Here is a 14,583-nt window from a genome sequence, read left to right on the forward strand (position 1 = left end):
ATTTGTAAATGGTGAGAAAATTGCAGTTTTACCCAAGGCTCTGGGACATGTGAGGAGTCGCCTGACAATGGCGTCATACCCGCGTTACCCTCGGTTTCCAGTTTTATTTAGTAGAAACCATGGAAACACCAAAGACGCTTTAATAGATGTTTTAATACACAAGGGAACAACTGTTTTGATATATTTATAAACTAATTATTGTTATATAGCTCAACACATTTAGTCTTATTGTTCAAATCTAATTTTCTTGATGTTTTGCGAGTCTCATGCTTTACCATGCCTCAGAGAAAAACACTATTTTGTCAAGTAGCTAACATAGCATAATCAGATGCAGCTTTATTTTTAGTAACAGTAATACAGCATTTTCTCCATCATACAATACGTTTTAAAATGAATTGCATGCCATTTATCAACACAATCATCCAGTATTTAATATGATATTGTAAAATCTTACTGCAGTGTGTAACAGTGTCTCACAGCCGCCGCCGAGCGAACGCACAGAGTAACGTTATAACATCATTTTCAACACTCTCAAATGTGTCTAATATGATAAACAGAGCTGCGTTACCTCATACTCATGACCGGAAAAGCGGAAGCGGCGCCGGCGACTGTGTCATAATAAAAGTCCCGCTGCTCGTGAGGCGTGTGTTGCTCAATCGCTCCAGCTCCTCGTTCAGCTCCACAACACTCGCTCCTGCTCTGCGTCATACTACAGTAACGTTAATAATCACATCCATGAGCATGATTTCTTCCCGAGTCCAATCCCTATTCTTTTGCACCATCCGTTGAGATGGAGACCACATGTCCCAAGATTCCGCGCTCAAACTCGCCATCATCAAGCTACGCCTTTGTTTTGAATAGGCCTCTAGCAGACAGAAATCCTACATATTGCACCTTTAACATTTATAACATTTATGGTCTTAGTTTTGCACATCACTAGTTTAATTACAGTGTGAATATTAGACGAATGTTTAAACACTCTTCTCTGTTTCCGCAGACATTGACGAGTGTAATTTCGAGGAGAGCTGCCGGAGGGAACTGGGTAACGTGTGTGTGAACACAGAAGGAAGCTACACGTGTGTGTGTCAGGCTGGATTCAGAGAGGACCGGGCTGCGTGTGTCGGTGTGTGTGCGTTGTATTAACCCGTATGTCTTGCGCTGCTTTATCATGTGCTCTGTCTGGTGTGTGTCTGTATCTAGAATCAGGTAATGATGACTAGTTGCATCCCAAAGGACACACTATGCACTTATACACTACTATATGACAGCATGGTGAATGTAATGCTTCCACATGCTTATTAGCATGCATATTACTGTAATATTGGCTGTTTATTAGTACTTATAAAGCATATATTAATGCCATGATCATATTCCACATCCCTAAATCCTACCCAATACTTAACTACTATTAATAAGCAGTAATTAGGAGTTCATTGATGCAAAAGTCATAGTTAATAGTGAGAATTGGACCCTAAGCTAAAGTGTGACCCTGTTTTCATTGATTTAATGAATCTACAAATGTCAGGTGGATAGTGATGTTTTTGTAAGGTTTCATTTGTTACCATTAGTTAACATGAACTTAAACAATAATTAATAAATGCTGTAAAAATATATTGCTCAATGTAATGTTAGTTAATGCATTAACTAATGCAGACCTTATTGTAAAGTGTTACTATTTTAGGTGAACCTTGAATACATGTGATTGTGCATCTTAATGCATGTATAATTTTATCACTTTTTTTGATAAATGAATGTTTTTCTGAACAATATTATAGTTTTTTCAGAATTTTAGCCTTTTAAACCAACATTTGAGATGCCGTGATGCGATTGGTCCGCTAGTTAGTCTAGTTATCCAATCACAGCCTCTGCTGAGGCAAAGTCACGTGACATTTTTGTTGCATATCGAGGGGTTTATTTATCATTTCTATCATTGTTGATGCTCATCGTTGAGAGTGTACCTTTTTTTTAAATGCGCATTTTTAGAATTTATGCACATCTTGGCGGTTCCATCTAGCGTTTTTTATGCGATATCCAAAAATGCACGTACAAATAAATGGATTTAAACATAGCTAATGATGTTTTTTGGCGTTTTTTACTTTTTGCCTCAAAATTTTATATTAAAAACTCAGAAATTGAAAGTATGAATCCCATTTTTTGAGTATTTTTAAATAATCATAACATCATTGAGTCAGTTGCATGTTTGTGTGCTCGTGTGTGTCTGTTGAAGCTTTGGCTGTTGTTAACCAGCTTCTGTCTGTCTCTCAGGTGGTCTGTGCCGAGGTTTTCTTATATGTGAAGGTAGCTGCTGAACTCATCCATTATGCTGCATTTTGAGTCTGTCCGTGTTTGTTCTTCTCTTCCCTCATTTATGTGTTTCCCCATGATTTACTGCTCATATAATTAAATGCATGCTGAACTTAAACACATTACAGTGTAAACCCTTCAAGAGTCTGATTTCAGCTGCGTTTCTGTTGATTTGTACATGAATAATGTGCTGTTGTGCAGATGTGGATGAGTGTGTGGAGGAGCAGCGCGTGTGTGTCGGTCGAGGGGAGTGCGAGAACACACTGGGCAGTTACAGGTGTGTGTGTCAGCGCGGTTACCGTGGCAACGGCACACACTGCACAGGTGAGTGACATCACAGTTCCATCTGGGCTAATAATTAATTAGGTCTTAAAATGTAAAATAAAATAAAATAAATAATTTAAAGTCAATTAAAATAAAATAAAATAATACTAAAAAATATAAAATATTTTATTTGTTTATCAGACATCAGAGAACTGTGAATATGCGAATGTGTTGATTAATTATTGAAATATTAACTAAGTTTTCGGCCAAAGGGGTTTGAAATCTGATCAGAGTTATTATACAGTAGTTAAGTAAAACTAAAACCATAAAAATACATTTTTGTTACTTAAATGTTAACTGAAATGAAATAGAATATTTAAAAAAAAAATATTTTAGTTGCCAAGCAAACATTTTAAATGAAAACTTGATGTACTAAAAATAACTAAAACTAAAATAAAAATTAATAAAATCTATATAGACATAATAAAAATGATTAAAACTTTAACAGAAATTAAAAGAAAGAGGAAAATATAAAAATAAAATCCAATTCAAGCTATCTCAATAACACTTTACAATAATGTTTCATTTGTGAACATTAGTTAACATGAACTATCAATAAACTTCTACTTCTACAACATTTAATAATCTTAATGTTAACATTTACTAATAAGATCTGTTTACATTAGTTAATGCACAGTGAACTAACATGAAGATGAAAATTTTTAATGACCCGCATTAACAAATGCTGTAATATATATGGCTCACTCTTCATATTGCTTATTGTGAAATGTGACCAGAGTCTCAGTGATATTAACCTCACACTGATGTGTTCACGCAGACATAAACGAGTGTCTGACCGGGGATCACGGCTGTGACGTCAACGCTCGCTGCGGGAACGTCATCGGCTCGTATTTCTGTCAGTGTCATCAGGGATACAGCGGAGACGGACACTCCTGCTACGGTCAGTGAACTGATGATGATGATGATGCTGAATAGGGATGTCAATTTAGATAATAATCTATCGTTGTTTAAATGAAACGATTAATTGTTAACCTTAAACTATTTAATCCGAAGTTACTTATGTTAGTTCACCCAAAAATGAAAATGATGTCATTAATGACTCACCCTCATGTCTTTCCAAACCCGTAAGACCTTCATTCATCTTCAGAACACAAATTAAAGATATTTTAGATTTAGTCCGAGAGCTTTCTGTCCCTCCATTGAAAATGTATGTACGGTAGACTGTCCATGTCCAGAAAGGTAATAAAAACATCATCAAAGTAGTCCATGTGACATCAGTGGGTTAGTTAGAATTTGTTGAAGCATCTTATATAGATTTTGGTCCAAAAATAACAAAAACTATGACTTTATTCAGCATTGTCTTCTCTTCCAGAATCCTTTCCATTGAATTGATTCCATTGAATTGATTCCATTGAATTGATTCCATTGAACTGATTCCATTGAATCCTTTCATCTGTCGGCGTTGGTAATGCACTTTTAAGTCGCCGTGGTTGTTTTTGGCGATTAGGACATCCGTGACATGCACACTTACGCACCATTTTAAAAAATATAGCAATACCAAAATACAAACAATGTAGAATAGCTTGAATACAGCGTGCGTCTCCCTCAGACTGTAAACGAAGCTCGGGCGCACCGGATAACACGTCAGCAGCGTCACTGCGGAGTCGTGAACCACACTCCGGAGCAGAGGGGGGCGATAATGCACCAATAAGCTGGATGCCAACCGCCGTAAAACAGGAAAGAAGAAGAAGAAGAAGAAGAAGTGGAGTCGTGAACGCGGATTGACAACAGACCCGGAAGAGAAGACAATGCTGAATAAAGTCGTAGTTTTTGTTATTTTTGGACCAAAATGTATTTTAGATGCTTCAAAATGTTGCAACCAAAAACAACCACGGCGATGTAAAAGTGCATTACCAACGCCAACAGATGAAAGGATTCAATGGAATCAGTTCAATGGAATTAGTTCAATGGAATCAATTCAATAGAATCAATTCAATGGAATCAGTTCAATGGAATCAATTCAATGGAATCAGTTCAATGGAATCAGTTCAATGGAATCAATTCAGTGGAATCAATTCAATGGAATCAATTCAGTGGAATCAGTTCAATGGAATCAATTCAATGGAATCAGTTCAATGGAATCAGTTCAATGGAATCAATTCAATGGAATCAATTCAATGGAATCAGTTCAATGGAATCAATTCAATGGAATCAGTTCAATGGAATCAGTTCAATGGAATCAATTCAGTGGAATCAGTTCAATGGAATCAATTCAATGGAATCAATTCAATGGAAAGGATTCCGGAAGAGAAGACAATGCTGAATAAAGTCGTAGTTTTTGTTATTTTTGGACCAAAATGTATTTTCGATGCTTCAACAAATTCTAACTAACCCTCTGATGTCACATGGACTACTTTGATGATGTTTTTATTACCTTTCTGGACATGGACAGTATACCGTACATACATTTTCAATGGAGGGACAGAAAGCTCTCGGACTAAATCTAAAATATCTTAAACTGTGTTCTGAAGATGAACAGAGGTCTTACGGGTTTGGAACGACATGAGGGAGAGTCATTAATGACATCATTTTCATTTTTGGGTGAACTAACCCTTTAAAGGATTAGTTCATTTCATAATTAGAATTTCCTGATAATTTACTCTCCTCCATGTCATCCAAGATGTTCATGTCTTTCTTTCTCCAGTCGAAAAGAAATGACTCCACTATATGGAGAATAATCCTGGAATGTTTTCCTTCATTTCTTTTCGACTGAAGAAAGAAAGACATGAACATCTTGGATGACATGGAGGTGAGTAAATTATCAGGAAATTTTAGTTATGAAGTGAACTAATCCTTTAATATTTCCTCGTGTGTCTGCTGCACGTTTTGCGTACCTCATTATCGGCATTTAATCGTTCGTCGATTAATCGTTAGCATCACTAACGCTGAAGGACGATGTCACTCGTGTCTTTGGCATCAGATGTGGACGAGTGCGCTCAGGATAACGGACTCTGTGAACACGACTGCACAAACCAGCCGGGAACGTACAGCTGCCGCTGCAACACCGGATACACCATCACTGCAGACGGACACAACTGTACAGGTACAGACACACACTGCTGACACTTCAGCTCAGTCAAACTTGCATTTAAAAGTCCATTCAGTTCAGTTCGGATGAATTCACTTTAATTTCAGTTTCAGTTTCATTTCTTACACTCAGATGCATGTGAATCACATTTATGAAAATTAATAGTTACACTGTAAACACGAATAAGTTGGCTAAACTCAAAAAATTTGAGTTAATATTTTTTGTTTTTCCCACTTAATATTAATCTTGCATTAAAAAAACATTATATAACACTTATTTTTAGCATTTACTCTCCCTTTCGAGTGTCATGGGCAAAGCATGCAGTTTCAGTTAAACTTAAGTTCATCTAAATTAAAAGAAATAAGTTCATAAAACTCAAAACAATGAAACTTAAAATATATCAGTTCTGTGAACTTGAATGTTAATTTGACTAAACTAATTTGTTTAATTTAAGATTGTCCTACTCAAACCAATTAATTATTTTGAGCGTTAGGGTTCTGTATTAGAGTGTAATTATGTATTTAAGTATTGAGTAATAATAATTAACTACATGTATTTAGTACGGAAGAGGATTAGGGCCAAGCAATAATAAAAAAATAAAACCATCTCGAGATTAAAGTTGTTAAATTTCAAGAAAAAACTCGTTAAATTTCGAGAAAAAAGTCGAAATAAAATGTTGAGAATAAAGTCATTAAATTACGAGAAAAAAGTCGTTAAATTACGAGAACAAATTCGTTAAATTATGAGAAAAAAGTCGTTAAATTTTGAGAAAAAAGTCAAGATAAAATGTTGAGATTAATGTCATTAAATTATGAGAAAAAAGTCATTAAATTACGAGAACAAATTCGTTAAATTATGAGAAAAAAGTCGTTAAATTTAGAGAAAAAAGTCGAGATAAAATGTTGAGAATAAAGTCATTAAATTACGAGAACAAATTTGTTAAATTACGAGAAAAAAGTCGTTAAATTTTGAGAAAAAAAGTCGAGATAAAATGTTGAGAATAAAGTCATTAAATTACGAGAAAAAAGTCGTTAAATTATGAGAACAAATTCGTTAAATTACGAGAACAAATTTGTTAAATTATGAGAAAAAAGTCGTTAAATTTTGAGAAAAAAAGGCGAGATAAAATGTTGAGAATAAAGTCATTAAATTACGAGAAAAAAGTCGTTAAATTATGAGAACAAATTCGTTAAATTACGAGAAAAAACTCGTTAAATTATGAGAACAAATTCGTTAAATTATGAGAACAAATTCATTAAATTTTGAGAAAAAAAGTCGAGATAAAATGTTGAGAATAAAGTCATTAAATTACGAGAAAAAAGTCGTTAAATTACGAGAACAAATTCGTTAAATTATGAGAAAAAAGTCGTTAAATTTCGAGAAAAAAGTCGAGATAAAATGTTGAGAATAAAGTCATTAAATTGCGAGAAAAAAGTCGTTAAATTACGAGAACAAATTCGTTAAATTACGAGAAAAAACTCGTTAAATTATGAGAACAAATTCGTTAAATTATGAGAACAAATTCGTTAAATTATGAGAACAAATTCGTTAAATTTCGAGAAAAAAAGTCGAGATAAAATGTTGTGAATAAAGTCATTAAATTACGAGAAAAAAGTCGTTAAATTACGAGAACAAATTCGTTAAATTACGAGAAAAAAGTCGTTAAATTATGAGAACAAATTCGTTAAATTATGAGAACAAATTCATTAAATTTTGAGAAAAAAAGTCGAGATAAAATGTTGAGAATAAAGTAATTAAATTACGAGAAAAAAGTCGTTAAATTATGAGAACAAATTCGTTAAATTATGAGAATAAAGTCATTAAATTATGAGAAAAAAGTCGTTAAATTTCGAGAAAAAAAGTCGAGATAAAATGTTGAGAATAAAGTCATTAAATTACGAGAAAAAAGTCGTTAAATTACGAGAACAAATTCGTTAAATTACGAGAAAAAACTCGTTAAATTATGAGAACAAATTCGTTAAATTATGAGAACAAATTCGTTAAATTTCGAGAAAAAAAGTCGAGATAAAATGTTGTGAATACAGTCATTAAATTTCGAGAAAAAAGTCGTTAAATTACGAGAACAAATTCGCTAAATTACGAGAAAAAAGTCGTTAAATTATGAGAACAAATTCGTTAAATTATGAGAACAAATTCATTAAATTTTGAGAAAAAAAGTCGAGATAAAATGTTGAGAATAAAGTAATTAAATTACGAGAAAAAAGTCGTTAAATTATGAGAACAAATTCGTTAAATTATGAGAATAAAGTCATTAAATTATGAGAAAAAAGTCGTTAAATTTCGAGAAAAAAAGTCGAGATAAAATGTGAATAAAGTAATTAAATTACGAGAAAAAAGTCGTTAAATTACGAGAACAAAGTCGTTAAATTACGAGAAAAAAGTCGTTAAATTACGAGAAAAAAGTCGTTAAATTTCGAGAAAAAAGTCGAGATAAAATGTTGAGAATAAACTCGTTAAATTACGAGAAAAAACTCGTTAAATTTCGAGAAAAAAGTCGAGATAAAATGTTGAGAATAAAGTCATTAAATTACGAGAAAAAAGTCATTAAATTATGAGAACAAATTCGTTAAATTATGAGAAAAATTTTACATTTCAAGAAAAAAGTCAAGATAAAATGTTGAGAATAAACTCATTAAATTATGAGAAAAAAGTCGTTAAATTTCAAGAAAAAAGTCGAGATAAAATGTTGAGAATAAAGTCATTAAATTACGAGAAAAAAGTCGTTAAATTATGAGAACAAATTCGTTAAATTATGAGAATAAAGTCATTAAATTACGAGAAAAAAGTCGTTAAATTACGAGAACAAATTCGTTAAATTATGAGAACAAATTCGTTAAATTACGAGAAAAAAGTCGTTAAATTATGAGAACAAATTCGTTAAATTACGAGAAAAAAGTCGTTAAATTACGAGAACAAATTCGTTAAATTATGAGAACAAATTCGTTAAATTACGAGAAAAAAGTCGTTAAATTACGAGAACAAAGTTGTTAAATTATGAGAACAAATTCGTTAAATTACGAGAAAAAAGTCGTTAAATTATGAGAACAAATTCGTTAAATTATGAGAATAAAATGTTGAGAATAAACTCATTAAATTATGAGAAAAAAGTCGTTAAATTTCAAGAAAAAAGTCGAGATAAAATGTTGAGAATAAAGTCATTAAATTACGAGAAAAAAGTCGTTAAATTATGAGAACAAATTCGTTAAATTATGAGAATAAAGTCATTAAATTACGAGAAAAAAGTCGTTAAATTACGAGAACAAATTCGTTAAATTATGAGAACAAATTCGTTAAATTACGAGAAAAAAGTCGTTAAATTACGAGAACAAATTCGTTAAATTATGAGAACAAATTCGTTAAATTACGAGAAAAAAGTCGTTAAATTACGAGAACAAAGTTGTTAAATTATGAGAACAAATTCGTTAAATTACGAGAAAAAAGTCGTTAAATTATGAGAACAAATTCGTTAAATTATGAGAATAAAATGTTGAGAATAAACTCATTAAATTATGAGAAAAAAGTCGTTAAATTTCAAGAAAAAAGTCGAGATAAAATGTTGAGAATAAAGTCATTAAATTACGAGAAAAAAGTCGTTAAATTATGAGAACAAATTCGTTAAATTATGAGAATAAAGTCATTAAATTACGAGAAAAAAGTCGTTAAATTACGAGAACAAATTCGTTAAATTATGAGAACAAATTCGTTAAATTACGAGAAAAAAGTCGTTAAATTATGAGAACAAATTCGTTAAATTACGAGAAAAAAGTCGTTAAATTACGAGAACAAATTCGTTAAATTATGAGAACAAATTCGTTAAATTACGAGAAAAAAGTCGTTAAATTACGAGAACAAAGTTGTTAAATTATGAGAACAAATTCGTTAAATTACGAGAAAAAAGTCGTTAAATTATGAGAACAAATTCGTTAAATTATGAGAATAAAGTCATTAAATTACGAGAAAAAAGTCGTTAAATTACGAGAACAAATTCGTTAAATTATGAGAACAAATTCGTTAAATTACGAGAAAAAAGTCGTTAAATTATGAGAACAAATTTGTTAAATTACGAGAAAAAAGTCGTTAAATTACGAGAACAAATTCGTTAAATTATGAGAACAAATTCGTTAAATTACGAGAAAAAAGTCGTTAAATTACGAGAACAAATTCGTTAAATTATGAGAACAAATTCGTTAAATTACGAGAAAAAAGTCGTTAAATTATGAGAACAAATTCGTTAAATTACATGTAACATCTATTAAATTCAGTGCAATGCAATTGAGTTCACTTCATTCAATTAAATTCTGTTCATTCAGGTCAGTGCACTTCAGGTGAATTTCCTTTTAATTTAATTTAGTGTACTTTATTAGCATGAAATCGACCTGTATATTTGTATTGTCAAAACATTTATTCATTTGTGTCCGGTGTAAGTGATGCACAATGGACTAAATGACCAGTGCACACACAAACTGAAGTGTGTGTGTGTGTGTGTGTAGATGTGGACGAGTGTGTGAGCCGTAATGACACATGTGAACAGACCTGCAGGAACACACTGGGTTCGTTCCTCTGCTCGTGTCGGCGCGGGTACCAGCTGCACATCGATGGACACAGCTGTGTGGGTCAGTGTCCTTAAATCTCACATCACGGTCAGTTAAAGCCGTTCTCAGTCTTTCAGATGACACATGATGGGACCCCCATCCTAAACACCATTACACTTAACTAACCCAATTTAAAATGAATATTATAAATGTAATATTATAAAAATATTATTTGGAAAAAAGTTTCTATTATGTTATATTATTAATTTTTTTCTACCCACAATAGTACTGTACTGCTGGATAATTTATTTATTTAGTTTGATCTAATATTTAATTATTTATTTAGTTTTGTTTTATTTAAATTTTTCTATAGATGCCCTAGTATTCCCTATCAGACCCAATTTATACTGTGAAAAAAATTATATTATAAATATGTGTAAAAAAGTATTAAGAAAATATTTAATACTTAACACTTATTATTTAATACTTATTAAAATTATTTAATAAAATATGTAGTATTTTTTCCTACTTACTATAGTACTGTACTGTTAGATTATTTATTTATTTCAGTTTTATTCAAATTTTTCTATGGACCCCCTATTATTCCCTAGCAGACCCAATTTATACTGTTAAAAAAATATATTATAAATATGTTTAAAATATTATTTGGAAAATATTTAATATTTTCTTTCTATTATGTTACATTATTAAAATTTTCCCTCTTCACTATAGTACGGGACTGTTAGATTATTTATTTATTTATTTATTTATTTATTTTGTATTTATTTTAATAATTATTTTAATCTTATTTATTTATTTAATGTATTTATTTTGTATTTGTTCATTTCTAATAATTATTTTAATCTTATTTATTTATTTAATGTATTTATTTTGTATTTATTTTAATAATTATTTTAATCTTATTTATTTTGTATTTATTTGGATAATTATTGTAATCTTTTTTATTTATTTAATGTATTTATTTTGTATTTGTTAATTTCTAATAATTATTTTAAACTTATTTATTTAATGTATTTATTTTGCATTTATTTTATTAATTATTTCAAACTTATTTATTTATTTATTTAATGTATTTATTTTAATAATTATTTTAATGTTTTTTATTTATTTAATGTATTTATTTTGTATTTATTTGAACAATTAATTTAATCTTATTTATTTATTTAATATATTTATCTTTTATTTATTTATTTTAGTTTTACTCTTTTCTGTGGACCCACTAGTATTCCCTAGCAGACTCAATTTATATTATAATTAAAAATTAATATTATAAATATGTGTTTAAAAATATTGTTTGAAAAATGTGTCATTTCTATTGTGTTACATTATAACAATTTTTTCTACTAAGTCACTATAGTACTATACTTTTAGATTTTATTTATTTAAATGTATTTATTTATTATTTATTTATTTATTTAGTTTAATCTTATTTTTATTTCTTTTTTGCAGTTTATTCTAAAAAAATGTACAGACCCCTTAGAATTCAGAGCCCGTTAAGAGTCTGTTTTCGGTTCTGGAGCAGATTTTCTCTCGTTCACTGACATCTGTGTGTGTGTGTGTGTGTGTGTGTGTGTGTGTGTGTGTGTGTGTGTGTGTGTGTGTGTGTGTGTGTCACAGACATCGACGAGTGTAAACTACAGAACGGAGGCTGTTCTCACGAGTGCACGAACACAGCAGGCGGTCACACGTGTCACTGTCCCTTCCCTCTGCTGCTGGACCAGCGCAACTCCAGCTGCGTCAGTGCGTGATACACACGTGTGCTGTGAAGTGTGTGTTCACTGTTTCACATGCATCATGTGGATAAGTAATGCCTGTGTGCGTCTCTCTCTCTCAGACGTGACGTCGTGTGCGCTGAGGAACGGAGGATGTGATCATATCTGCTCTCTGGGGGCAGAAGGTGGCGTCCACTGCAGCTGCAGGGCAGGATGGGAGCTGAGCGCCGACCACAGAACCTGTGACGGTAACACACAAATACACACCGAATCATTCATAATAAGAGCAGCAGGGATGGGATTTCTCTGTATTTACACACATTTCTGAATAAATATGATCCACATGAATTGTTTTTGTGACTGTATATCCATCTGTTGTCAACAACATATTTACATTTTTAAAAAGCTGTGTTTTTCCGCCAAAATAAAAGCTCTGTGGTTCAATATTCGAAAGCAAAGAAATTAATACAGACATTAATAATAGTATGGCAATTTTACTGTTTTTGTCAAATTCCCATTTTTTATTTTACAGTACTATAATATTATTTTAGTAGTAATTTCTTTAGTGAGTTATTATAATTTAATAAAATAAAAATAACACTTTTAATAATAATAATTATTATTCTTATTATTAAGAATGAAAATGTTATTTTTCAGTACAGTAATAGTATTGCAATAGTAATTTCTTCACTGATTTGTTTAATTTTATATACAGTATAAAATATTAATATTTTATATACAAATTATTTAATAAAATAACAACATTTATAATAATAATTGTAATTGTTTATTATTATTATTAAATACTATTTTTATTTTCCCGTACAATAACTGTATTAGTATTTACATCATACAATATTCTAATAATACTAATACTATGATAATAATAATAATTTCTTTATTGAGTTGTTTTTTTATAACTTAATACATTTTAATAAAAATAATAATAATTATTATTATTCAGTACTCAGTTGTTATTTTGCAGTACGGTAATAATATTGCAATAGTAATTTCTTCAATGATTTGTTTAATTTTAGTATTTTTTTAACTATTATTATTGAATGCTAAAGTTTTTTATTTTACAGTATGATAATAGTAATTTATTTATTGGTTATTATTTGGTTAATTTTTAAAATGTAATAAAATAAAAATAATGTCTTTAATAAAAAATCATAATAATTGTAATAATAATAATAATAATAATAATTATTATTATTATTATTAAATATTTAATTTGTATTTTACAGTATGATACTAGTATTGCAATAGTAATATATTGATTTGTTTATTTTTTAATTTAATAAAATCAAAACAACATTTGTTATAATAATTGCAATTATTATTATTAAATGCTAATGTTTTTTTTATTTTACTGTAATTTATTTATCGATTTGGTTAATTTTTAAAATGTAATAAAATAAAAATAATGTCATTAATTAAAAAATCATAATAATTGTAATAATAATAATTATTTGTATTATTATTATTAAATATTTAATTAGTATTTTACAGTATGATAATAGTATTGCAATAGTAATATATTGATTTGTTTATTTTTTAATTTAATAAAATCAAAACAACATTTGTTATAATAATTGCAACTATTATTATTAAATGCAAATGTTTTTTTATTTTACAGTAATTTATTTATCGATTTGGTTAATTTTTAAAATGTAATAAAATAAAAATAATGTCTTTAATTAAAAAATCATAATAATTGTAATAATTATTTTTATTATTATTATTAAATATTTAATTTGTATTTTACAGTATGATAATAGTATTGCAATAGTAATTTATTGATTTATTTTTTAATTTAATAAAATTAAAACAACATTTGTTATAATAATTGCAACTATTATTATTAAATGCTAATGTTTTTTTTATTTTACAGTAATTTATTTATCAATTTGGTTAATTTTTAAAATGTAATAAAATAAAATAATGTCTTTAATAATAATCATAATAATTGTAATAATAATAATTATTATTATTATTATTAAATATTTGTATTTTACAGTATGATAATAGTATTGCAATTTAATAAAATAAAAATAACATTTGTAATATTAATAATAATACTAAGTAGTAGTAATAAAATAATAATAATAATGTTTTAGGCTTTAACTTTCTCGTCAGCTGACGTGCTGAACAACATCTCTCTCTCTCTGCAGATGTGGACGAGTGTGTGAGTTTCAGCGGCGGCTGTGAGCAGGTGTGTGTGAATCACGCTGGCGGTTTTAATTGCAGCTGTCTCTCGGGCTTTGAGTCGCGGAAAGACGACCCGACAAAATGCCAACGTGAGTCACGGCTGTTCACACACACACACACACACACACACACTGATGCATATGAACCCTCCTCATGACCATACGTGTTTTTCCAGCGGTGTGTGAACCTGTCTGTCAGAACTCTGGAGTGTGTGTCGCTCCGAACACCTGCGACTGTCCGGCCGGATACCCTGGACCGGGATGTTCAGGTAACAGTCGTGTGTTTGAGGTCAAAACATACTGAAACAGGGTGTGATTTTTCCATTTTCATACAGACTTCCATATTAATAAGATCCACGTGAATTACATAAATCTGAGATTTTTGCTTTTTGTTGTCAACAAAAGAGAAG

At 29.7% G+C, this 14,583-nt stretch overlaps 1 protein-coding gene across 7 annotated transcripts in view; it reads left to right on the forward strand.

Annotated features, from left to right (window-relative positions):
• Positions 1-14,583, forward strand: part of si:ch211-221n20.8 (neurogenic locus notch homolog protein 1) — a 32,811-nt gene that overhangs the window by 5,240 nt on the left and 12,988 nt on the right. For 6 of the 7 annotated variants that reach the window (XM_048207852.1, XM_048207845.1, XM_048207849.1 and 3 more), the window contains 10 exons: positions 998-1,123; positions 2,266-2,298; positions 2,506-2,628; positions 3,407-3,529; positions 5,570-5,692; positions 10,189-10,311; positions 11,869-11,991; positions 12,086-12,211; positions 14,138-14,263; positions 14,350-14,442. In XM_048207852.1, coding sequence (XP_048063809.1) covers positions 998-1,123; positions 2,266-2,298; positions 2,506-2,628; positions 3,407-3,529; positions 5,570-5,692; positions 10,189-10,311; positions 11,869-11,991; positions 12,086-12,211; positions 14,138-14,263; positions 14,350-14,442 — 1,119 coding nt within the window. The remainder of the gene's footprint in view (positions 1-997; positions 1,124-2,265; positions 2,299-2,505; positions 2,629-3,406; positions 3,530-5,569; positions 5,693-10,188; positions 10,312-11,868; positions 11,992-12,085; positions 12,212-14,137; positions 14,264-14,349; positions 14,443-14,583) is intronic. The other variant, XM_048207851.1, reaches the window with a different exon arrangement.

Source organism: Megalobrama amblycephala, linkage group LG11, assembly GCF_018812025.1.
Source record: "Megalobrama amblycephala isolate DHTTF-2021 linkage group LG11, ASM1881202v1, whole genome shotgun sequence".
Classification (NCBI taxonomy): Eukaryota; Metazoa; Chordata; class Actinopteri; order Cypriniformes; family Xenocyprididae; genus Megalobrama; species Megalobrama amblycephala.